The sequence below is a fragment of the Mastigoproctus giganteus genome, chromosome 10, assembly GCF_048544385.1.
Source record: "Mastigoproctus giganteus isolate SK-2022 chromosome 10, ASM4854438v1, whole genome shotgun sequence".
NCBI classification, from domain to species: Eukaryota; Metazoa; Arthropoda; class Arachnida; order Uropygi; family Thelyphonidae; genus Mastigoproctus; species Mastigoproctus giganteus.
In genome coordinates this window covers 171,531,591-171,559,506 of record NC_143584.1, presented here as the reverse complement: position 1 = coordinate 171,559,506, position 27,916 = coordinate 171,531,591, and the positions used below count along the sequence as shown (strand labels likewise).

General features: G+C 35.2%; 1 protein-coding gene across 2 annotated transcripts in view; it reads left to right on the top strand.

Moving 5' to 3' along the window:
* LOC150079482 (reversion-inducing cysteine-rich protein with Kazal motifs-like) overlaps nt 1-27,916 on the top strand; it is a 275,557-nt gene that overhangs the window by 203,119 nt on the left and 44,522 nt on the right. For both annotated transcript variants that reach the window (XM_090382723.1, XM_090382722.1), the window contains exons 13-17: nt 8,032-8,169; nt 10,583-10,768; nt 18,096-18,212; nt 23,307-23,388; nt 27,117-27,209. In XM_090382723.1, coding sequence (XP_090238849.1) covers nt 8,032-8,169; nt 10,583-10,768; nt 18,096-18,212; nt 23,307-23,388; nt 27,117-27,209 — 616 coding nt within the window. The remainder of the gene's footprint in view (nt 1-8,031; nt 8,170-10,582; nt 10,769-18,095; nt 18,213-23,306; nt 23,389-27,116; nt 27,210-27,916) is intronic.

Here is a 27,916-nt window from a genome sequence, read left to right as displayed (position 1 = left end):
CACTGTATAAAAATTATTGGAGAAGATTGGAAACAAATTTCATGTAGATTAACGAACAGCTCATGGAAAACGTTATACCCTGATGCTGTTCGTGAATACGAAGAATGCAATGTAACCAGGTTACAAAAATTATAAGTCTTGCAAAAGAAGCGGGATTTCACAAAGTTGATGATGAGGATATTGCACAATTGCTTGAATCAAGTGCAAAACCACTTACAAATGAGGAGCTAGCAGAATTAGACCACTACCCACAGAAGAAAAGGAAGCCAAAATGATGACGTGACGGAATCACCAAACGATACGCATTTGAAAATTAAAGGAAGTCCGTGAGAAAATTGACTTAGCACTTGAATATTTTTGTGAGAACAAGCCTCTTCATGATCGTGCAGCAAAAGTTAAACACAAAATTAAAGACAACTAAATGCTACGTCACAATTTTATCTCAAAAAAATACAGCAAAGAAAAAAAAAATACAGCTCTGGATTCATTCTTTATTCGTAAAACTTAAAAATAGTGTAACTTCAATAAACTTCACTTAACCTCACATTGTTCAACAGATTATAATAAAAAATATATAATAAAATAATTGTGTAATTTCAGTTCCTTCAATCCATTTTTTGCTGTGTACAAGTACATAATACACATTACGAAAATTTGGTCTCCATTTTAAGTGGAATTTTCTGGAACGAATTATCCTCAGATAACGAGGACCCCCCCCCATATCAACTTCCACAACGACTGATGGAAATTTGTTCCAGCAATCAACCATTGTTATACAATACAACGTTATATCCTGAACTAGATAGCGCTAGCTTAGTATATTATATAATATGTCAAAATTAATCAGTAAAATCTATTAATCTTGTTAAACTTCATTGTCAATTAAATTGTACTTTTTAACTAAATACATATAACGACTTAGATTTTACAAACGTAACATAATTAATTAATACTTAACTTGATACGGAAGTTATATAAACAGAACTCATAGATAATACTCAATACTGAAAAAAATATATATAGATATATAGTGTTATAACTTTATTGGGATAAAAGTTTAGGGTTATAATTTTGTATTGAAATTAAATCGGGATCATGACTCAGACCAGAGCAGCAAAGCAAAAGGCTCAAGCTAATGGGAGTGCCGTGGTTCAGGGGAGAACTGAGGGGGAGGGAGGGGGGGCAGTTGCCCTCTGAATCACAGCCTTTTAAAATGCACTGCTTGCTTGATGTTTGTGCAGCAATCGGGTATAGGTCATGATATTGTCATGGGGGATGCCTTTGTGTGTGCACGATGTAAGGAGTATAAGGAAATCAGGTGACAACTCAGCGTTGTTATGGGCCTATATGAGAGCTTGAAGGATAGGGTGGATGTCCTCGAAGGATCTAAATTGAGGGGCCCATCAAGCTCTCAGCTGCCCACATCAATGCCAGAGTTGCACTTGATCATCACGCAACACAGTGCCAACCCCCAAGGCAGAATGCGCTGGTCCCACAGGAACTAGTTAGTAGTTGTTGGTGACTCTGTTTTCAGGGAAACGGGGAACATGGTATGTAAAAAGGATAGGTGGAACAGGACCAGGTATGTCTGCCAGGGGCAAAGGTTGATGAGGTTGTAGAGTGGATATCATCTTTTAAGGGCACAAAAGGTGATATTGTTGTACATGTTGGCACTATTGATATTAAGAATAGGAGACTGCCGGAAATATTTAACAAGTACAGGTCACTGTTGAAAAAAAGCCATGATAGGAGGGAGTATATGATGAGAGCTTTGTCGATCAATTCGGCCCTGGAAAGATTGTGCAAGGCTCAAGGGGTAGAATTTTTTCAGCCTGGTCTTGTTAACAGGAGAGACTCCTTTTACAGGGATGGAATACAATTAAATAGAAAGGGTGCAAGAATATTTGCTGATGCTATCAAGGCAGTGTTAGGTGGGTCGGAAAACTGCTAGCTTGGGGGGATACAAGGACTAATGGATTAACAGTAGCCACTGGCAGAGGTGAAAGTGATTCTTGCACTGCTTCTATTGGAATAAGCAGCAGCAGCCTGGAAAACAAGATGCAGGGTATTTCAGAGACTGCCTGCTGGGAATCATTGCGGTACAAGTAAACACATGGGTTGTGTTAGGGTTGCTAAGAATAGGAACAGGTGCATGTATACTTGCGTGTACACCAATTCAAGCAGTTTGGTAAATAAATTTGATGAATTTGAGGTATTGCTCAAAACATCAAAGGCAGATATTGTTGGGATATCAGAGACATGGTGTCACACAGATATAAGGAATGCAGAACTGAAATTTGGGGAGTACAATGTGTACAGAAAGGATAGACAGGATAGGAAGGGAGGAGGTGTTATGCTATTAGTTAAGAAACACATAAAATCCAAGGAAGTGAAGCCAGTTGACATCGCTGGACAGTCAGTGTTGAGTCAGTTTTGTGTGACATAAGCATTGGGAGATCAAAATTGAGAGTAATAGTGTGCTATGGGCCTAATGACTCTGATGAGTATAATAAGAAACTATACAGGGAAATAGAGTAGGCCAGTAAATTAGAGAGTCTTATAATGTGGGATTTTAATTTCCCAGATAGTGACTGGAATTTGTGGGTTGGCCACTCACACACTAGCAAGGCTATTGTGGATTTATTGGATGATTGTTTTCTACATCAGCATGCTAAGGAAGCAACTAGAGGGAGTAATACTCTTGATCTAATTATCAGTAGTGATTCTTCATGCATTAAGAATCTGCAGATAGAGGAACCACTAGGTGGCAGTGATCGCAGTGTGCTGAAGTGGGGTTTACTCAAAGAGGTAACTACCATCAGGGTTATAAGGGAAGGGTTTTTGCTTTCATAAAGGCGACTGCAGTGGTCTGAGACAGTATTTAAATTCTATACAGTGGGACCAACTGATGATGTTACCAACAGCAAATTCAAAATGGGAAGCATTCAAAGAATTTATCTTGGAAGCTACTAGGCTTTACATACCAACGAAGAAATATTGTTCAAGGTTTAGGTCTAAATGGTGTAGGTCAGATGAATTAATGAGACATATGGCAGAGAAGAAAAATGCATGGGATACATATAAATCAATGAGTGATATGGAAGCCAGATTATGAGAAATCCTTGGCAAAGGATGCAAAGAAAAACAGAAAAAGAGTTCTTTACCTATGTAAACTCTAGAAGGAAAGGGATGAATCAGATTGGTCCACTGGATATTGATGGTTCAACTGTTGATGATCCTGCTCAGGTGGCTAACAAACTAAACAAGTATTTAGCTAGATGATTTTGTAATAACTGAGAGGAAAGTAGAGGAGAAATTGTTGAGGATAAACATAAAAAAGGCTCCCGGGGTGGATGGGATCTATCAAGTTATATTAAAGATTAAAGGAAGTAAGCAAACCCTAAACCATAATTATGAGAGCTTCTCTGGACTCAGAGGAGGTACCCATAGACTGGAGATGTGCAAAAAAAAAAAAAAAAAGGTAAAGTGTAGCCATTATCAACTCACTGCAGAATAGAAGCCTCCTCAACAATTCATGCTGATGGAAATGGACCGTAATCTGCCACGCTGGTCCATTGCGGATTGAAAGATCGACCATATTCAGCAGTCAGGGGCTTGAACCCCGGTCTACTCAAAGACCTTGTGCTACTGCACTCCCGCTCCTGACCACTCGCTATGGAGGCCTTTCAAAATGTGACCCCAATTCACAAAGGAGGATCAAAGGCTGACACAAGTAATTATAGACCTGTGAGTTTAACTTCTGTTCCAGGAAAATTAATGGAGGCACTGGTTAAAGAAGCACTGGAGGATCATCTAGACAAGACTTCAGTTATAACTCGGACACAGCATGGTTGTGTTAAGGAAAAGTCTTGCCTGACCAATTTGATTGGATACTATGACACAGTCACCAAAGAACTGGATGCAGGGAATAACTCTGATATTATATACTTGGATCTTAGAAAGGCTTTTTATACTTTTGCACATGGAAGACTGCTGCACAAATTGGAGCAGTGTGGCATTGGAGGCAAATTTTTGCTATGGATAAAGGGATGGTTGAGGGGGAGAAGACAGAGAGTGGTAACCAATGGACACTGCTCATCGTATACTAATGTTATTAGTGGAGTCCCTCAGGGTTTAGTGTTGGGTCCATTGTTGTTTTCTGTATTTATAAATGATATTGATGATGGTATATCAAGCTTAATGTCCAAGTTTGCAGATGATACAAAGGTTGGCAGGGTTGTTAAGGACACTACTAACAGCATGCTGCTGCAACAGGATCTGGAAAGGTTGAGCAGATGGGCTGAGAGGTGGCAAATGAAGTTTAACATTGGCAAATGTAAAGTACTACATATGGGAAACAGTAACCCCAGAATAACGTATCAACTCTGTGGTACTATACTGACAGTGGTAGAGAATGAAAAGGACCTGGGGTAATTGTGCAGGCAGATATGAAGTTTTCTGGGCAGTGCAGATGGGCTGCAAGAGTAGCTCATGGTGTCTTGTCAATAATATACAGGAATTTTTCTAGCAGGGATAAGGAGGTGATTATTCCCTTGTATAAGGCAATGGTCAGGCCACACCTTGAGTACAGTATACAGGTCTGGAGGCCTCATTTCAAGAAGGATGTAGAGCTGCTGGAATGAGTACAGAGAAGGGCAACAAGATTAGTGAATGGAACAAAGGGTTGCTCTTACGAAGAAAGGCTTAAGTTTTGCAAATTACAGTGTCTGGAGACTAGGCACTGGCGAGGTGATCTGATAGAGGTGTATAAAGCCTTGAATGGTTTGAGCATGCTCAATGCTGATAGGATTCTTCCTCTTACTCGTAATAATCACCTGAGAGGGCATAAATTGAAATTGAGCAAAGACAGATGTAGGATAGATGTGGGGAATTTGCCTTTAGCCAGCTGGTTGGTTGGTGGAAGAGACTTCCATCCCTTGTTGTGGAAGTTGATAGCGTAAAAAAATTTAAGGCTCACCTGGACAGGTATTTCCAACGAACGGTGAAATGGGAGTGGTTTTTTTTTTTTTTTTTTGGCTGATGCTGCATAAGCTTGCTTTCTTTCATCATATGCCTCTGCTAATGCTAATGCTAAACACCCACGGGTTAAAGGCAAATTTCTGAACATCTATTCTACTACTGTCTTTCCTCAATTTGAATTTATGCCTCCTCGGGTGCGTAATCTGAGCAAGAGGAACAATACCATCAGCATTGAGCTTGATCAAACCATTCAAGGCCTTATACACATCAATCAGATCACCTTGCAAGTGCCTAGTCTCTAGACACTGCAATTTGCAGAACTTAAGCCTTTTTTAGTAACAGCAACCCTTTGTACCCCTTGCCAATCTCGTTGCCCTTCTCTATGCTCGTTCCAGCAGCTCTACATCCCTTCTAAAATGAGATCTCCTGTCCTGTATGCAGTACTCAAAGTATATAATGACCATTGCCTTTTATAAGAAGATAATCATTTCATTATCCCTGATAGCAAAATTCCTGTATATCATTGACAAGACCACATGAGCTGCTCTGGCTCCCTACACAATTACCCCCAAATATTTTTAATTGTCTATTACCCTGAGTGTGGAACCCACAATTGGTTCGTTACTCTGGGGTTACTGTTACCCATATGCAGTACAGGTAAACCTCGTATAACTCTCGTATAATACTGTTATTAGGTTCCGTAAAATGTTGTGTTGTGCATAACCGTGTTATATGGGACTTAAAAAAAGTACAAAAAGGGGGAGTTACGTTCCAAAAGCTAACAAAAATACACTATTTGGTTAACAAAATGTTAACAAAAATACACCATTCTAGATTTTATGTATCTTCTGCTTTCTTTAAAAAATCAGTAATCTGGGTTTGTTTGCTTTTGTTTGATGAATCTTTGTTAGTATGAGCCACAGCTATAATGCTCAGTACGTCCTACTTTGATATCACTATTTGTAAAAGAATAAGAGAAGTTTACCTCAATATGATACATAGAACACTTCCGTATGATACCCTCCAGAAATTAAATCGAAAACAATTAAAAAATCGAAAATCTTACATTATAGTAAGAAATAATTAACAATAATTAAAAATTAAATGAACACAATTAAAAATTAAGTAAAAAATTAATATAAAGAAAAAAATCGTTTTGGAATTTTTTTGTTAAATTAATTTTTTACTTAATTTTTAATTGCGTTAAATTGATTTTTAATTGTGTTCATTTGATTGTTAATTATTTCTTACTGTAATGTAAGATTTTAGATTTTTTAATTGTTTTTGTTTTAATTTCTGGAGGGTATCATATGGAAGTGGTCTACGTATCATATTGAGGTAAATTACTCTTATTCTTTTACAAATACAGATAAATCTTTATGAATTTCATCATATGGAACTAAGCATTTTTGAAGCTCCCTTTTGAACGTTGGGCTCCTTTCATTCAAGAATTTGCATTAAAAAAAAAAAAATTCTAATTGCTTGGCTACCTTTATGCTTTCCCCTATGCTTTTTAGTGAAAAATTTGGAAGTTTAGAATTTTCATCTGTGATATCATGATCTGAATTGACTTGATTTTACTTCTGATGCCATTTGCATCAAATCCTCTATGCCGGCTTCTTTTTCTACCAGTAATTCTTGAACGTCTTCAGTAATCATATCTTTTTTTTATTTTTTAGGAGCATTGGCGACTAAGGCCATGTTACTTTGTGTATATTGTTTATAAATTGCGTATGTCATGATGTCAGTTTTCTGTTTTACTGGACAAAAAAACCTGAGTTTCTGAGAGAAAAAACTATGCTATGTTTGCTCAAGCCTGACTAACTCAGCCACGTTGTGAAAAAGACCCATAAAAATTGCTCCTTTCGTCGAAAGGGATTCGAATTTGGGTCTTTTCCACCCGGTGTGAAGTGGAGGGCGATTCTGTCAGCTGCTACCCACTAGGGCTTCAGTAGTCATATCATCAAAACCTTCCTCGCCTACTGATGTAGCAAGTTCCACTATCGCACCGATTCCGTTTTCTGCCGGTTCGACCATATTTCCTGAATGAACTGACTCTAGCCATACATTTTTCCACATGCATTTAACGTTGACGATTTTACTTCTTTCAGCGATAAAACTATGATTCTGATACAGTCCACAATTGAGAAATGTTTCCACTCCTCCATTACTTCAATAGATTCGGAATCAATTTTTTCAAAAATCCATTGTAACGATTTTCTGATGGAATGAGTTTTAAAGGTGGATATGATGCCTTGATCTAATGACTGAATGAAAGAAGTTGTATTAACCCAGTACAACTGTGGCATTAGGAACATAACTTCAACGTTTCAATGACTTAAATATTTTGGATGGCCTGGTGTGCTATCCAATAGTAATAAAACTTTGAAATCTATATTTTTCCACAAGTTCAATAGCATGGAACGTAACACAGGAATTTTGCAACAAAATAAAATACATGGATATTGACTAGCGAGTCAACAGCAGTGATTCAAAAAGAGTGAAAACGTAAAATTACATCCAACATAATAGCAGGGTTTCCCCACACAAAAGCTCAAAAATATCGTTATGTGAGGTTTACCAAAATTCTCTAACCGTGTTAGAGCAAAACCATATTATACAAGTACCGTTTTATGTAAGGATTGCTGCAAACAGCTGTCAAAGGATGCATTCCTCTGCACATCTTCATTTTAGCATGTGTATAAATAATTTAGTTAATGAATACATGTATAAATATATGTAGTCAATGATTATTTGAGCATTCTTGCCTTTTTGAAGGCTGGTAAAAATAGATTTATATGCATCTGAGGAAGCCTTTCTCACAAAGATTTTCTACTGATGACATAAGAGTGGTTCATTGATTGGCTCATATTTATACATGTCCCCATGTGTACAGAAATGAAGACTTGCAAAGTTATTACACCCATCAGCTGCTGTTTCAAAAGTTCTTCAAATTTGATGCTACCTGCCATTTTTGTGTTTGATATTTTTGATTTAGTTTTGACTAAAGAACTTCCCCTTTATGAAAACTTTTTTTTCCTTTTGTTATAGATGAATCACAGTATGCCCAGAGTGCTATACAGGTTAGCCACCCTTGCAAACCAAGCCCTTGTAATTCTAGTGATGTGTGCATGGTCAACCATGACTGTCATCCTGGACAGCCATGTTTTCCTTACTCATGTGTTCCAGGTATTTAGTGTCTAACACTGTTTTCTTTACCATTTTGTATGTATGTGTGTGTGTGTGTAAAAATTGGCTTTGTTGTGATATACTTAGCTTTGTAGTACTCTTTGGAAATGTCTTTTGAATTAGCTTTGTTAATCTGCCATATTGACTGAAGATGAAGAGTGAACCTGAAGTAAAACCAAAAATTAAAATTTATTACTTTATTATTATCATTTTACTATTATGTTATCACTTATTATATATATATATATATATATATATATATAATAAGTGATGAGCAATTTTACTAACAGGAGGCAAAATTCCCCCTCCCCCAGTCCACGAGGGATGTATTTCTTGACAATTCGTAGATCCTGATCTTCCCACATGAAATTGGGAGATGTTTTAGGCACCTGTGGCTGGCTCATTTCCATGTCTAGTCAAACTTTTACTGCTATTTTAGTAATATGTAGTTTGAATGTCACTGATATCCTTGTTCAGAAATAGTGAATCTATTTTTTTTTTCCTGCATGCCAAAATAAAGCTTAAATAAAGGCATAACAGTTTTCATGTGCCATATAAAATAAAATCTGACTGAAATTAGTAAATAGTTCTTATTGATATTATTCCTTTATAGATATTATTGATATTATTTCTGCATAATTTTGCATACATTTTATTTATTTATTTTCTTATTTGAAGACAAATCTATCCTTCAAATAATCAGTACTTTTTTTATAATATTTATGAATAAGTGTGCCCATATATTTTCTTATGCATATCCCTTATAGCATGCATTGCCATTGGTTCACTACTGTTGTCCTCATTCTTTGGTTTTAATACAACTAGGAAAGTGATATCGTAAAAGAGGGAGGGGGATACTGAAGGCTCTTTCTTTAATAAGTTTCTCTCTCATCCTTCTGACTGGTAGCTCCTACAAATGTTGTAAGTTCAGTATTTTCTATCCAGAAGAAACCATTTGCATGTGCATCCAAAACTGGCAGATATAAATTACATCCTTTGCCAATAAATGGGGATAAATTGCTTCACAATCATGACATCTTTAGCATGATTAAGAATGGTGGAAGTATGCTACAAGTTAAAAGTTTCTTGACCCCATTGATGAGGAGAGTGGGGCTACAAGATCAGAGAGAGGGTTTTAGTGTGGAGGGGTATGGAATGATAAACAGTCAAAGTGCATTCTGTTTGTCTAGTTCAATCTACATTTTCTGTGAGAAATGTATCATTTTTTATTAAATTAGTTATAAATATCATTTAAAAAAAAAAAAAGAAAAGTTTGATTACATTTACTTATTATTAAATTTTAGAATGTAAATATACTTCTTTATTTGTAATTAACTTTAAGAATAAGGAATTTTTTTAGAAGAAAGAAAATTAAATAAAACTGGCAATGGTATCTCTTGTTACACTCAAACTATAAATTTTCCTCGTAGTCAAAAGCTACATTTTGCTTCATGTGAGAGCTTTATGGGTGGTTTTTTTTTTTTTTTTTTTTTTCTTTCTTTCTTTCTTTTTTGTCTCTTCATTTTCTTCTACATTGTGTCTTTAATGTGTATTTTTAGGAATGTAGTAGAAAAGCGGTTGTAAAATGCAGATGCGTAGGTAGAGCACATGAATATACTAGCAAAAGTTGTAGGTGTATAGTAATGGGATATAAAACATAATTTGTGTGTATCAAATCCATGTCCTTAGGTGACACAAGTTGCATGTTAACTGGGTAAGGAAGAGAGGTTTCAGATGGAACCATTGCTAGAAAATTTTTATTTAGAGTTGTAAGCAAATTTTTTAGGTCACTAATGACTGTTCAAAGTGTGTTGTCCACTCAGATGTTATTCAGGTAATATACATATATTACCAGTCAAGAACAGCCTGATATTTGATTTCTTTATTTGAAATTTGACAAATAACTAGTAACTACTTAGTCATTGGGTTCAGAAGCATTGGAAAATTAAATTTGTGTAGAAAAAAAGTTGCACTTTAAAATTGTTAACTATTTTATTTTATTTGTTTTGGTTTTTGGTTTTTTTATGTCACAGTATTATTTTATTTCATTTATATGGAATGTGAAGAGTTTTTTCAAAAGTTTTATTGATAGAGGAGCTAAAAACATTACTCTTCAGTTATTATTTATTTTTATTTAAAGAGTTTTTGAATTTAATATAATTATATCATCTTTATTTGATGGGGATAAAATAATGAGGAATATCTTCAAACTTTTGGGCTGCAAAAATCAAGCCATGTAACCATTTTAGATTATCATGTAGGTTGAATTTTCATTTGATATTTAGTTTTATGTGACATGAACTATCTATATCATATTATGATAAAGAATGTGGATTGAAATGGTAGCTATAATTAAATCACTTAATTAGAACTGTAAACTTCATTTAAATTTATCATTAACTGCATTTTCAAGGTTGCAGGTTAGGTGAAATGTCTCAGCTTGTGATTCCCAGAGATACTCACGTATATCTTCCCAGTGCTACTAGAGGACACCATTGTCATACTGTATGCAATTGTAACAAACAGAGTTTATTGGAAAATTGCATTTCCATGCCCTGTACATCAACAAGTCACTGTTGGTTAAATGGAAGAAAACTAGGTAAGTATTAATCTTATAATAGTATGCTTTTCTGCATTCTATTATTTATATATTATATTGTCAAATTATTTTACTGTCTGCATTGAAATATAACCACCATCTTTACTAATTAGCTAAGTATTAATTTAAAAAAAAAATGTTTACAAGGTACTAGTTATTTACCAGTACATTGTACTGGTTATCCATAATTAACAGGTCTTCAAAATGGTCCCACATGCAAATAGTCATTCACAGGTTTTTGCATTTTTGCAAACTATTAAGAAATCAAGGCACCTGAATGATATCAGTGATGATATTGTTAGTAACTCTCCGCAGCTCTTGAAGGGTGTGAAAATTGCACATGTTGCTTCTTGGGGGGGGGGGGGGAAATTGTTTTGAGTTTTGGAGAATACCATGGCCAAATGTCCTTTGAAGTGGCTTTAAATGGATTGAGCAACTTGATGATGGTATTCTTATCCTTTCTCAGATGGCACACAAAAGGGGGCATAAATTGAAACAGAATGGATGCAGAGAGTAACTGATTATTAGAACAAACTACCATCTGGTGTTGTGGAAGTGGTTAATTTGAATAAATTTAAGGAAGACTTTAAGGAAAATACTCTGTCTCCTATCATGTTATAAAGCAATCTAATTAAGATATTAGCAGTGGTTATTCCCAGCAGAAATTGTCCTACTGGAAATATCCACTGTTACCTTCAATTGCATTCAGATATGTCCAATAAAGGAATAAAGAATGGAATCACAATAGCATTTCATATTGATTAATTCTCAAGAAAATATCTTGCCAGTTAACTGTGTATGCAATGTGATACACCACCCACTAGTTTCATGTCATGCAATAGTTTTTTTCAGTGTTGCAGGAAGATTTTTTGCTGACCATAATTAGGTATTTTGATTATTACAACATGGCCAAATAAATTATATTTTTTTATTAAACAATGACATTTAGGCACTTTTCTCCATCTCATACTTCTGCACATTTTGTTCTGAGAAGCATTAAAAAAAACGCACTATATACAAAGATCTGCACACTGTTTAAGAGATGTGGGAAGACAATGCTAGTGCCATCATGGCTGTCATTAAGGGTGGCTTGATTTCTGCTTATGATATGTTAAAGGAATAGATATGTATTTGATTCGCATGGGTACTGTTTTGAATACCTGTAAAGGTAAGTGTTTTTCTCTATAGGCTTTCACATTATTGTTAGTAATTTTGTCAGAAACTAGATATTAGCTTCTTGTTATACACATTATTGTTAGTAATTTCCTCAGAAACTGGATATTCAAATCCTCTTCTACTTTTTTTCATGCACTCAATCATGACCATAGTGAACAAACTTGTCAGCATTAGTAGGAGTAAATGTTGCAAGAAAGTAAGCTTATAAAGCATCAGCCACATAACGCGCGCGCACACACACGTGCACACACACACACATTCCCACCAATAATTTGCCTAGTTTTCTTCTTTGAATTTATTCAAAATATCCACTTGCACAACAATAACAGGTGGAAGTTTGTTTCAACAATCAACCACCAACTGGCTGAAGGCAAACTTCTACACATCTGTCCCACAACCATCCTCCCTCAATTTTAATTTGTGCTTCCTCATGGGTGTAGTCTGAACATGAGGAAGAATGCCATCACATTGACTTGTTCAATCCATTCGAAGCCTGTCTTGATAAGACCACACTTTTGTTCCCGTGACCTTGCTCATTGCTGTTCTTCACATCCACTCCAGCAGATCTACATCCTTCCTAAAATGAGGCCTCCAAGCCTATATATAGTACTCAAGATGCAGCCTTATCATTGACAAAACCCGAAGAGTTGTTGTGGCATCCTGTCTGCACTGGTCGGATAACTTCATATATGACTGCACAATTATCCCCAGGTCTTTTTCATTTTCTACTACCATGAGTGTAGTACCACACAGTTGGTACATTAATCTGGGATTACTGCTACCCATATGCAGTACCTTGCATTTGTCAATGGTAAACTTCATTTGCCATTTCTCAGCCCATCTGCCTAATTTTTCCAGATCTTGTTGCAGCGGCATATCTTCATTACTATTAACCACTCTGCCAACCTTTGTAAACATCTGTAAACTTAGACATTAGCCTGATATATACTTAAATCAATACCATTAATAAATATAGAAAACAACAATGAGCCCAGTGCTGAATCCTGGAGGACTACACCAATAACATTTGTCCATGAATTGCAGTGTCCATTAATAATCACTGTCTGTCTTCTCTCACTCAACCATCTCTTTATCTATAGCAGTATTTTATGTACAACAATATCGAAAGCTTTCCTGAAATCCAAGTATATGATATCAAAATTATTTTTGCATCCATTTCCTTCATTACTGCATCATAGTATCCAACCAAATTGGTCAGACAAGATTGCCCCTTAACAAATCTATGCTTGACTGCAGTATAATTGCATTCCTGTGTAGATAGTACTGCATTACTTCTTTAACCAGTGACTCCATTATTTTCCCTGGAACAGAAGTTAAGCTAACAGGTCTGTAATTACTCTTGTCATCTTTCAATCCCCCTTTGTGACTTTGTGAATTGGAGATACATTTGCACATCTACAGGCCATATGGACCTCCCCTGAATCCAAAGATGCTCTCATGATTGTGGCTAAGGGTTTGCTTTGCTCCTTTGCTACCTTTCTTAATATAATTGAATAGATCCCATCTGCTCTAAGTGTCTTTTTATGTTTCACTTCAACAATTTCTCTTCCACTTCCCTCTTAGTTATCACAAATCATTTAGCTCCGTGTTAGAATTTGATAAACTTCTAGCATACCCTTCCATATGTGAATGTAGATGCAAAATATGTATTAAGTTTGTCAGCAACCCAAGGAGGATCACCAACAGTTAAACATCGACATCAATTGGACCAATGTTATTCAATCTCTTCCTTCTACTGCAAATACAAGTGAAGAGTCTTTAGGTTATAAAATAGGAGGAAGGAGCAAGTCCAACCTTTAGAATCACTATAATTTTAAATTTTTTTACTGAAGTTTTTCTGTTTCTCAAAAAGATCAATATCCATAGGATATAAGCATGAAGGTTCCTTAATTGTGGCTCTGTTGCAGTGAACTATATATTAACTACAGAGACATACTGGCAAATATTTAACAACTGGCTCTCCAGATGAGACATCTTTCTTGGAGATGAATTCCATTGGGAATTTTAGGAAATTCATTCAGAGTAAATTGACATCTTGAATGACAAAGGTTGAATCATAAGAGCATCAGATAAATGACTCATTCTTAAAAACTATTATTGTGAATAAAAATAATAAGACTAAAAAAAAAAAAAAAAAACTGTACTTATAATGGTAAAAAAAAAAAAAAAAAAAAACTACTTACATGATTTTTAACCGAATATGGATTCAAATAAATGATAGCTATTTGACAGAATCAACTGATGATGACTAGACATTTATTTTCTTCATTCTAACAAAGAATAATAGCATTAGCATTAGTTGAGGCATATGATGCAAGAAAGCAAGCTTATACAGCATCAGCCAAAAAAAAAAAAAAAAAAAAAGCCTTCCCATTTCACCTATTTGTTCCAAATGTTTATCTAGTTCTGCCTTGAATTTATTTAAGCTATCAACTTCCACAATGACAGATGGAAATTTGTTCCAACAGTCAACTACCCGCTGGCTAAAGGAAAATTTTCACACATCTATTCAATGACTGTCTTTCATCAATTTCTGTTTATGCCCCCTCAGGTTTGTAATCTGAGCAAGAGGAAGAATCTGTGACATTGGAGGCAAATTGCTGCTATGGATAAAGGGGTGGTTGAGGGGGAGAAGACAGAGAATGGTAATCAATGGACACTGCTCATCGTGGACTAATGTTATTAGTGGAGTCCCTCAGGGCTCAGTGTTGGGTCCATTATTGTTTTCTCTATTTATAAATGATATTGATGATGGTATATCAAGCTTAATGTCCAAGTTTGCAGATGATACAAAGGTTGGCAGGGTTGTCAAGGACACTACTGACACTATGCTGCTGCAACAGGATCTGGAAAGGTTGAGCAGATGGGCTGAGAGGTGGCAAATGAAGTTTAACATTGACAAATGTAAAGTACTACTCATGGGAAACAGCAACCTCAGAGCAACGTATCAACTCTGTGGTACTACACTGACAGTGGTAGAGAATGAAAGGGACTTGGGGGTGGTTGTGCAGGCAGATATGAAGTTCTCTGAGCAGTGCAGACGGGCTGCAAGAGTAGCTCATGGAGTATTGTCAATGATATACAGGAATTTTTCCAGCAGGGATAAGGAGGTGATTATTCCATTGTATAAGGCAATGGTCAGGCCACACCTAGAGTACTGTATACAGGCCTGGAGGCCTCATTTCAAGAAGGATGTAGAGCTGCTGGAACGAGTACAGAGAAGGGCAACAAGATTAGTGAATGGAACAAAGGGGTGCTCTTACGAAGAAAGGCTTAAGTTTTGCAAATTACAGTGTCTGGAGACTAGGCACCAGCGAGGTGATCTGATAGAGGTGTATAAAGCCTTGAATGGTTTAAGATGCTCAATGCTGATGGGATTCTTCCTCTAGCTCAGAAAAATCACCTGAGAGGGCATAAATTCAAATTGAGGAAAGACAAATGTAGGATAGACGTGCGGAAATTTGCCTTTAGCCAGCGGGTGGTTGGTTGGTGGAACAGACTTCCATCCGTTGTGGTGGAGGTTGATAGCCTAAATAAGTTTAAGGCTCAGCTGGACAGGTATTTTGAACGAACAGAGGGGTGAAGTGGAAGTGGGTTTTTTTTTTTTTTTTTTTTTTTTTGGCTGATGCTGCATAAGCTTGCTTTCTTGCATCAAATGCCTCTACTAATGCTAATGCTAATCTCATCACCATTGAGCCTGCTCAATACATTCAAGGCCTTATACACCTCAACCAGATCACCTTGCAGGTGCCTAGTCTCCAGATGTTGCAATTTGCAGAACTTAAGCCTCTCTTCATAAGAGCACTCCTTTGTTCCCCTCACCAGTCTTGTTGCCCTTCTCTGTACTCGTTCTAGCAACTCTACATCCTTCCTCAAATCCAGACCTGTACATAGTACTCAAGGTGTAGCCTGACCATTGCCTTACACAAAGGGATAATCACCTCCTTATCCCTGCTTCCAAAATTCCTGTATATCATTGACAAGACCCCATGACCTACTCTCGTAGTCTGTTTTCACTGAGAAAACTTCATATCTGACAGCAGAATTACCCCCAAGTCTCTTTCATTCTCCACTACCCTGAGTGTAACACCACCCAGTTGGTACATTTCTCTGGGATTTCTGCTACCCATATACAATACTTTGCATTTGTCAATGTTAAACTTCAGTTGCCACTTCTCTGCCCAACTGCAACCAGATCCTGTTGCAGCAGCGTACTCTCATTACTGTTATTAACAACTCTCCAACCTTTGTATCATCTGCAAACTTTGACATTAAGCCTGATATACCTTCATCAATATCATTGATAAATATTCAAAACGACAATGGGCCCAACACCGAATCCTGGGGAACACTGCTAATAACATTAGTCCACAAAGAACAGTGTCCATTGATAACTACTCTCTGTCTTCTCTCACTCAACCATCCTTTTATTCATTGTAGCAACTTGCCGTTAATGCCATACTGCTCCAATTTGTACGGTAGTCTTCCATGTGCAACAGTATCAAAAGCTTTCCTGAAATCCAAGTATATGATATCAAAATTATTTTTGCATCCAGTTCCTTTGTGACCACATCATAATATCCAATCAAATTGGTCAGACAAGACTTTCCCTTAACAATCCCATGCTGTGCCTGAATTATTACTGCTGTCTTGTCTAGATGATCCTGCAATGCTTCTTTAACCAGTGACTCCATTATTTTCCCTGGAATGGAAGTCAAACTAACAGGTCTGTAATTATTCGTGTCACCCTTTGTGAATTGGAGATACATTTGCACCTCTCCAGTACGTGGGGACTTCCCTTGAGTCCTAGGAACCTCTCATAATTATGGGTATAAAAAGTTATGGCTAAACGCCCCCCTCCAAGAACTTATTTTTATTTTTATATTATGTAATTGTACTGGCATGTGCTTTTGCCTGTAAAAGCTACTAATGTAGATCCAGATTTTCCCATAGTATTCATTACATGCAATATACTTAGTTTATACAAAAATCTCATCTACCATGGTTTACACCCAAACCCTTTATTATGTATACTTTATTATATGTATTCATAAGATTTGGGTTGTATTTTCTGGATTGATTCAGGACCTGAAAATAATGAAAACGTTTATATAAACATGTCTAATTCTGAATAGTTACACAGCTATAGCTGCTTGAGTTTTAAAAAAATGGCTGTCAAGTTTTTAGTATAAAAAATTGAAAAAATAATAAAATTATAAATAAGAATAAGCAGTCAAATACCTAGTAAAATGTTTATTCATACCAGGCACACGTTTTTTTATTTTTTCTTATTTTTTATCATTGAATATGCCATAGCCATTTTTTAAAATTCAATTTTTGGAGTGCTTTCTTCTGCTATATATTATTTTCTCACTGCATAAGATGTAACAACTACATATTATGCAGTGAGAAACCGACATAATACATTTATGTAATGGCTACCATTATATAAATGTATTATGTCGGTTTGCCGATTATTTGCCAGTTGCATCAATGTCTAATTTGTTCAATGTTCAAAATGAAGTGATTACATGCCCATTGTAGGCCTTGTGGCCTTTTTCCAATGAGATGGGGCTCAATGGCTGGTCTTTTTATTTCATATTAGGTTGTTGCTGTGTAAGTTTTTAGTTTTGTATGTAGTGACATTTCACTTAATTCAGCTGTGGGTGCCATTAAATTTGTTCTGTTGGCTATAGCATCTAAACTGATTTAGGAATGTATTCCTCTACAATACCCTTGTTCCTAATTTTTTCCCCCTCCTTTTGTTTTTGTACATAAATATGTTTTTTTTTTTTTTTTTTTTGTTTTGTATATTTTTTTATTGGCTTCACCATTCTGCATATTTACTTTTAATTTAGTTCAGTATTATTTTATTCAAGCAACATGCAGTTTGAATGCACTGCAGCTACCAATATTTGCTTCATTATATACTTTTCTTACTTTCTTCTTGTATTCTTTTCCTTAATGCATATTAATTTGAACTTAATTTCAATACACATTTTTTGAAACATATGAGCCTTTACTCCAACCAAGCAAAATATCTGGGTGCACAACTCTTCATTGTTAAATTTAACTGTAGTTGAAATGATACTGATATTGCAGTGGATATAAATATATTGTTTTTTTGCAGCTCATGGTGCACAGTTTCACCAGAATTGTAGCATTTGTCTTTGCTATGGAGGAGAAATTAGATGTTCACACAAGCTTTGTAAAGAAACAAATGTGAAATATTCAAAATTGCCTTTGGGTAAGTAATCACTCCCTGTTTCATTTCACTGTCACTTCAGGTTGTATTATATAATACAAGTATAAATCTGTTATATGAGATGCATTTACACTGTTTCATGTAGAGTGCTTGGCACTTCCCTCCCATTCACTTCTAGAGTGAGTCAAGATTCTTTATAGATTTTGCAAATCTATACAAATATCAGTTTTGCTTGGGAATTTTCCCTTTCGCTGTAGGTTTTTGTAGATTTTCCTGGATACATTATCCATTTCTTGACACATGGTTACTAAAGATAAAATATAAGAATGGAGGGATGGGACTTGGAGATAATTATTCTGCCAATTTTAGCACATCACTCACTCTCTTGTGACCAGTAAACATCCAAAAGAAATTTATCAAACAACTACCAAATGAAGCTGTCCAAATGGTTTTTTGATGATTAAACTCTGTAGCTTAAGCAGTTACCAGAAAGGCACTAATATCTTTCATTGTTACTCCTGATTACCACAAAGGGCTATTGACAGTCAAAGTATATGTGAGATAAAGTTTTTCAACATGTAAAGCAAGATGGTACATTTGCAGTCATCTTAAGTCTTAGAATGTGATGCTGTAATCACTTCAGCAATTCATTATGCATATATGTTTCTTGATTGTATGAACTTCTTGTTTCTACTGCATTCCATTGCAAATTTTTGACTAGCAGCTCTTGGTCAACTAATCCACATGTAAGAATGAAAGTTATTTGTCTAAATAAATTTTAAGTCTTTAATTTTTGTTTCTGATTACAAAATATCTCCTTGGACCATTTGTCTGTTTGCATTAATTGTAGGCTTCTTGTTTTGCCATACCACAAACCATACTTTGACCAACAGCCCAAGAATTCTGCATTTAAAAACAAAAATTAAAGAATTAAATTTCTTTATGTGACTAACTTTTATTTCTGTATGTGAGGGTTAAAAATTTGTTGTATTTTGATAAACACAAGAGGTCTTTAATCAAGAAATGCACACATGCATTGAAGTAGCTTAACCGTTACCAACAAGGCACTGTAAACCATGTTTTTCAGCTAGTGTTCCATAGAACACTGGTGTGCCACAAGGATTGCCAAAGTGTTCTGCAAAATATTTTACCAAAAATTAGTGCTTGTCAGCATTTCAATATTTTGATGCACTTTAAAATAAAATGAAAATATATTCAATATCTATACAAAAAAAATTCTCATAATGAATTTAATTTGAATTATTCTGTTTCAGTCATAAAGGCAAAGTTTTTATTTTTTCTTCAAGTGAATAAGTAAAATAAACTTTATATAAATTTTATATATTAAAAAAAAAAAAAGTAACACTTCGTTCGGGCACAGAATTGCTTATGGACTCCAAAAAGGATCATATTTCAGTGAATGAACATTGATGTTCCCCTGAAGAAGTAATACTTATGACTTCCCTGTCTCTGTCCAATTTAATCCACTGTAAAAGTGTCCCTCATACTTCAGTGTGAGAGTGCATCTCCCTGGGTGGGGGGGGGGGACACAAGTTTGCACTGTTGAGAGAAGTATCACTTTGTCTCTTTATGTTCTTTGTGTTCTAGAATTTTTTGTTCCAGATTTTCTTGTTCTTATTTCAAAGTGTTTTGTTACTCAAAACGGTTGAAAAATGCTACTCTAAGCCTCAATAATGTAACTGTTAAAGAAAAAACCTGCTTGCTTGCTTGCTTTACATTTTGCAAAAGTTTTTTTCATTTCATGTACAGTTTGATTAACAGTGGTTTCCAGGCATGATTACAATCACAGATGAACATCAACGAGTTTGCTTGTAGTGAACCATCCAATCATATTGTAGGCCACAGAAACTTTTTTTAAGGTGAGTGATATGCTGGAATTGCCATTATTCTCTGAGAATAACTTTCATTTTACTACTGCACATTTTTATGCACATTTTTGTGTTATCTAGCACAGTGGTCTCCAAACTTTTTTGGTCACGCACCCTTATTTTACTTAAAAGGACTAGCGTGCCCCAGAATAAAAAATTAAATATATAAGTTTAATATATATATATTTTTTTATAAATCATTTACATGGAAGGCATTATATATATCTAAAATCACATATTATTTTAAAAGATCACAAATAAAAAAATACACAACATAAATTGAAGTTCAAGTACAAAATGCATGTACTTGAACATGCATGATTGATGGCATGATCAAACAAGGCCGCATATTGAAGTATTAAAAAAAACATTTACACATCTCTTGCACCCCGCTTTGGAGACCACTGATCTAGCATATACCTTAGTCTGTTAACACCTAATTTTGAACCCCCACATTGGACTTTTACAAAATATTTATTTTTCAAAATTCCAGTTTGTCAAATATTGCTTTAAGCCTCAAGACAATGTAATTGTTAAAAAAAAAAAAAAAAAAAAAAGGAAAAAAAAAGAAACAAAGGGCAAAAGAAGCAAACCTGCTCATTTGTGCCAGGATTGGTGTTTCCAGACAAACCCTGATATACATGAGCCTTCCTTGGTGCTAGAGCCTTGGTTTTTAAACAGACTCTTCCTGTTATAAGGGCACCATCAGCTGCAGGCCCATGCACACATTCTTCTAATTACCTGTAAAGCCTTTGAGCATATATCGTCTTATAATACAAGTGATCATGCATAATGTATATACAGTACCAGCTAACAACAATTTCCAGCTTCATAATTCGTAAAGCATTATATAGTGATTTGCTTGTATTAGGTCATTCTCCTTCATGCTTGTTGGATTACTAATGATCCAACAAGAGAGACTGAGAGTTATCTTTTTTTGTTGTTTGCATCCTCTTTAAAGCTTGTTTGTTTCAAATAATACTTCCTGTAAATAGCTTAAATTAAAAAAAAATAATAAAGTTACCTGACAATACTCCTGTAGTTAGTAACTGCATTACAGCATGCCGCATCCGTTTGGATGAATTCACAGTGTGCACCGCACAACATGCATGCACAATTAATTATACACTGAGTTAGCTTTGCACTACACCCCTTTTATAAGAATAGATTGTTCTGTGATTCTGGCGAAGGCTTAAAATTGGGAATGGCTGGTATAAGATTGTAGTTCACACATCTGGCGATCAGTTTGTGAGTGTCTGCAAGAATGAAATTTGTTCATCCTTGTAGATACTCTTGCATACGAAATCCTTATGACTTCAAATGTGGAATTATTCTGGGGACAAGATGCACAGGTGTCAGTATCTCAACAAGAGTCAACATGGACCTACTGTGGTGTTGTGAGTCTACCATAACTGGCTCAATAGTGGTCAAACAACCAGCCAAAGGTCACACATGGGACAGAAAGGTGTGGTTGATGCCCATGGTGAACATAATGTGTCTCATCTCATAACGATGCAGCACAGTTGCCCAGCTAACCACCCAGAACAACATAGGAATAGCAAGACTGATATCCACATGGACTATTCACCAGAAATTGGCTCATATAGGCTATGGCAGTCGACAGCCATCACAGGTATCCATGTTCTGCAAGACACAAGAAACTGTGCCTTGCATGGACATGTCAGTACCAATGCTGGGCCACTTACATGTAGAAGTCTGTTGCCTGGTCTGATGAATCCTGTTTCCAAATCTATCATGGGCATATCTGCATTTGGAGCTGTAGGCCCATGCACACATTCTTCTAGTTATTTGTAAAGCATTTGAGCATGTATCTTCTGATCTAGTAAATTAATAAGAGGAGTTTACCTCAATATAGTACGTGGAACACTTCCGTATGATACCCTCCAGAAATTAAAACGGAAAAAACGAAAAAATCGACAACTTACCGGTCCATTAAAGTAAAATATAAATAATTAAAGTAAAATATAAATAATTAAATAATCAATTTAACACAATTCAAAATCAATTCAAAACAATTAAAATTCAAATTAACACAATTAAAAGAATAACGAAAATATTCAAAACGATCTTCCTTCCTATTTTCGTTATTCTTTTAATTGTGTTAATTTGAATTTTAATTGTTTTGAATTGATTTTGAATTGTGTTAAATTGATTATTTAATTATTTATATTTTACTTTAATTATTTATATTTTACTTTAATGGACCGGTAAGTTGTCGATTTTTTCGTTTTTTCCGTTTTAATTTCTGGAGGGTATCATACGGAAGTGTTCCACGTACTATATTGAGGTAAACTCCTCTTATTAATTTACTATATTATTATCAACGTAGAACATATTGAGTATTACAGCTCTGATTCATACTATCTAAGTATCTTCTGATCATATGAACAAACACTTGTACATTTAAAAAAAAAAAAAAAAAAAACCACAATCACTATGTTCACTTTTGATGAAAATGAGGTTTCAGAGTTTGTTTTGCCACTCCAGAATTCTTAACTGAATCCCATTCATACTGGCTAGAATGGTGAATCAGGGCAAGGCATGTACAGTCCACTTTGATAGCAACTGCATTGAAGGAGAAATGGTGGCAAATTCTAGCCAGTTGCTATTGTGTACTGGCAAAAACCTATGAGGGATCATTGCAGTCATTCAGACCAGTCTGGACCAACACATTATTGACTTATATAAAAATAAACTTCCATTTTCTTCATGTTTCTCAATACATTTGAAGAGACAATATATATGACAGGTAAAGGGCTGGAGTATTACAGTACTCCATAAGTTTTGGAATGTTGAAAATTTAATGCCACATACTATTATGTGCAGTGAGCAGTTAGCAGCATATTCTAACTAAAATATGATTAGATTGCTGAAAAAAAGAAAGATTGCTGGCCCTCTGCCTGAGATCAGTTAACTACTGATCTCAGGCAGATGGTGCTGGGTATTACAGCATTCACAACATATAAATTGGCCCCCAAATGTTAAGTGACCCACTTTGGGTCACTTTAAAACACAATACACTGCACAATATGATCTGATGGGACATAAAACTGACAATTAAAATTTTGTTTCTTGTGCATATAGGTTAATACCTGTTGAATGAAGTATTGCCATGGTTGACATAGCTGACCTTTTTTCATAAAAGGGTTTGATAAAAATCAGATATTCATGTATTTGTAATAGGATACTGAAATTTCTCTGTTTAATTTTTTTAAATTTTGTTTAGTTGCTCCTTGTCACTGTCCTGATCATTATGTTCCTGTTTGTGGAAACAATGGCAAGAGCTATCTGAGTCCCTGTTTAGCCAGGTTAGAAAACTGTATAATTTTAATATAAACTGAAGTATTTTGAATTAAATTTACTTGTATTAGATTTACTCCTATATAGTCTAAAAAAAAAACCTGCAGAAAAATTCAAAATGGTATTAATAATGAAGACACATTATTAGTAAATATTGATTCTAATAGAAGAATCCAATATGTAGCAATTCATTGTGGGCTGTTGATGATATAGGAAATAGTTTATTGTATTTTTAAGGGAATAGTATATCTTGGATGAATTGAGGATTGTCAAAATAGAATGAGAAAAAACTCTTAATACACGACCTCGGTTTCTATAGGTTGCAACTTTTCAGAAAATATATATGGAGAATGACTGTTCCAAAGAACAGTAGATAGAATTAGCAAGAAAGAAGAAAAGTTAGATAGGTGAGTTTGGAGTTGAAACCTTTAATGGATCTGCTGGTTGATGCACATGGCCAGACCAGTTTTAAGAATTAAGATGCCAGTTCAGAAAAACATTGCTTGTTGAAATATCTGTAGAAAACACCCTGAACAGTGCTGTAGAAAAGGACAGTACTGGGGAGAGAGAGAGAGAGAGAGAGAGAGAGAGAGAGAGAGAGAGAGAGAGAGAGAGAGAGAGATCCTTTCAATTCTTAAGATAAATTAAGAATTGAAAGGAACTCTGAAGAAATGGTACAATGACACAAAGCAGTAGCACAAATGAAAATTTACTTAGATAAGTTTGTTAAGAGAGAGTAGCATGGTAAGACTTACAAAATAGCCCATACAGGAACTCCCCTATTTACGTAATATATTCGACTGATGCAAATTCGACTTTACATAAGTTTTTGCCAGCCAGTTTAAACTTTAAAAAATCGTGGAGATGTATTTTGCATCCCATAGGAATAAATGGAGGTATCATGAAAATATTGTAATGTGAACCCAATAATACATTGTTTTTTTTGGTAATTCGTTCCAAGACCTTGGAAGTCGAAATTTTCGCTATATAACTAAGCTATTTATCTCTCTAAAAGGTCATTTTTATAAAGGAAATTGCACTACACTTTTATCGTTATCACATGTTCCGTTATAAGAATCAGTTTTGAATGCTTTTGTGATATTTTTCTAAAACACATTTCTGGAGGTCACTACCATAAAACAATTTTCACTTTCTGGTTTATTGCACTTTTCTGTTAGTGCAATCTATTATAAACAGGGGCTCACATCTGGTGAGCATGGGCTTGGCAGACCAAGGGTCCTGAGCTGGATATCATCATTCTTCTCTTTCATGGTGATTCCCTTCTCTCTATCTGGGTAAATCAGAAATTTTTAAAATTTTTTTTGACTGGTGCAGTATAAGCACCAGCCAAAAAAAAGGCTTCCTTGCACCATACGGCTAATAATAATAAACTGGTAGTAAACTCGATCTCATTGCATTTGCAATAATCCCGATAACTGGAGTGGGTTTTTACGTTATTATGGTGAAATGTTTCCCCTTCACTGAAATCTCCAGTCATATAAAACACATAAATAAATTTTCAGAATCTTCTCTTCATTCCTATTTACTTATTACAATGATGAAGGGAAAGCAAGCAATGGAAAGTGCAAGTGCTGGCAGTGCTAGGAAATGAAACAAAACTGATTTAGAAATGAAGATGATTAGTTAAGAAGTACAAAGCAGGGTAAAGTTTGTCATCTGTTGCATGGAATTAGGTCTCGCTGCTTCAATAGTGAATACTATTTTAAGAGACAGTGTGCATATAAAAGAACATGTTCAAGGATCAACGTATTTCACACTGGGGCCAGTCCGCCCCAACAGTGATCATAAAACAGCATTCAGGTGCTGTATAAAAGATGGAAAAGCTATTAATAATATGGATGAAAAATCATATTCAGAAGCGAGTGTCCCTGAGTCCAATGGGCATTCAAGCAAAAGCAAGAAGTATTTATGAAAATATTAAGGATAAGTACAGTGAACCCCAAGCCAAGTTCGTGGCAATCAATGGGTGGTTTAATAGGTTCAAGCATTGCGCTGGTTTCCAAAACATTTACATGTGCGGTGAAGTCGCCAGTGCCAATTTTGCAGCTGCAGAGAAATGTTGTGATGTGTTGGGAAAAAACCCTTCTAAATCTCCACAGCCTTCAACTTCCACAGCAGCATGCTTATCAGCTGGAGAGTTAATTCTGGCTATGATGCTCGAAAGGTAAAACTTGCTGACATTATGCCTGTCTCCTCTCTCTCTTTTTATAATTTTATATTTTGAAATTTTTGTAATTTTGTACTTTTGTAATTTTTCCTGCGCATGAGATAAAAAAATTGAATAATTCTATTTACATGTTTGTCGAATTTTTTTTTTTTTTTTTTTTGCTTCTATCAAATTCAGCTTGCATAGTTGCAAGTGCAGAATTTCCCTGAATGCTTATTTAGGGAAATTCCGACTTACGTTGTTGTTGTTGTTATTTGGTTTTTAGGAGCATTAGCAACTAAGGCCATATTGCTCCGGGATATGCGGTGGTCATTCCCTGACCTTTCCGCATCCTCCGTATTTGGTGGTGATGGGCTCGAACCCTGGTCTAATCAAGAAGCGTGTGCTATGCACTGCTGCTGCTGCTCCTTCCCACCTGGCTACTGGGGCACCTCCGACTTACGTAGCATACCACGGAACGCAACCACCCTTATGTAAACCGGGGAGTTCCTTTAGTAATATAGGCTATTTTGTATATATTTTAAGTGGAAGCTACTCAACACGTTATTGTAAACCGAATCATTTTAAGAAAATTTCACCTAATACAGAGAGTGGCAAATGTTGTAACATTGACACATTAGTTTTATTAATTAAAACTGAACAATTAGTTGAATTTCACTTAAAATTTGCAGCAGTATTTTCCCTGCAAAATTCACTAGAGAGCAGCATTAAGTCACAGCACTTTATATGATCATGAATTCCACATATTCCTGTCAGTAAGCAAAATGGTGAGAAGTCATGCCTGACAACTGCTGCACAGAGATGTTCACCTTCAACTTATTAAGCACCTGCAACAAATATGATACTACACAACACATTTATCACAACAGTTTGAAGAGGAAGGCTGTGTAAAGGAACAAAAATTACTTTGTATGGTCAGTGTTCAATCTCCAGTTAAAGTGCAGTATTGTCCAGGAAAGTCAACAAAAAAAAAAAAAAAAAAAAAAAAAAACAGCACATGAGCTTGGAATATCTCTACATTCTGTTCAACAAATGCTTTAATTGGATTTGAAAAATTTTTGTTATACCTTTATCCTGATCATTGCAGGTTTTTTGGACACCTCTGAGTCCAGACTTGAATCTACCTGATTTTTTTCCTTGCGGGATTTCTTTGGAGAGAAGCTGTTCTGCATGAAACCTGCTTTGCTCATGAACTCGAGAGCCATGATTGTTCCATTGTATCATGAAATTAATGAAGATATGTATCATTGCATCATTACACACATTGGATTTTTGTCATGACACAATGATACGTCATTACAAACAGAATGGGGACATATTAAACATGTGGTAAAATAAGAATGTTTTTCAAGAATCTTAAGTATGAAAATTCATAATGTTTTTAACAATGAATAACATTAGTTTCTTAAGAAACATTGAAATACATCAACATTTCATGTGCAACCCTTTTATATGTTCCTTTTGGAATTAATCTGAAAGCTTATAAAAATGTTATCCTAAAAAGGTTAGCACAGAGTGCAGATAATTAATATTTATATTTTACTCCAGATGTGCAAAGCTAACAGATGGAGAGTTTGAATCAGGATCATGTTCAGAAATTAACCCATGCAACCCTAATCCCTGTCATCACCATCACCAAAAGTAAGATTTTATTTTTTTTTACTTATTATAGTTTCAATGATATAAATAAATATAAAATCTACCCACTTGCAACCAACCACCAAACAAATAGGAGGAGAGAGGAAAAATCAACTAATCAGATTCTGCTTTTTTTAAGGTGTACATTTAAGTTGTACAAGTGGCATTGGCTTGAGTTTATAATTGATTTAATTGTGATTTCTTTTTATAGTGCATAAAATTAATATTGTCCAATTAAGTCTAAAAGCAATAAAAAGTAGTTGTTTATTTTCAAACCATGCAAATTGAGGTGGCATGGGGAGGAATAAGCAGCAGATATATCCATTAAATTGGATCAGTGTTAGCATATAGTGAGGTAAGTAGTTTACCAAAGGAAAAAATTATATCCACGGCAGAGTAAGTTGCAATACTTGGTTTAAACTGTATGATGTCTCCATGCTGGAATTTGTATAAAAAAAGTTTCTGTTTATGATTATAATAATAATACTTTTTAATAATTTGAATTGGGGTATATGAAATTATTGGAAGATCCCAGAACAGAGGCCAGCAAACCCTTTACATATGAGGTAAAGGAACAAAACAAAACAAGGTAGCATTAAAAATCTAATTATTAAGTCAGAAAATACAATTCAGTTTTACTTATGCACATTTTTCTTAAATAAAGGAACTTTCAAAAACTATTTGAAAAGAGTAAAATCTGTGTTTAAAAG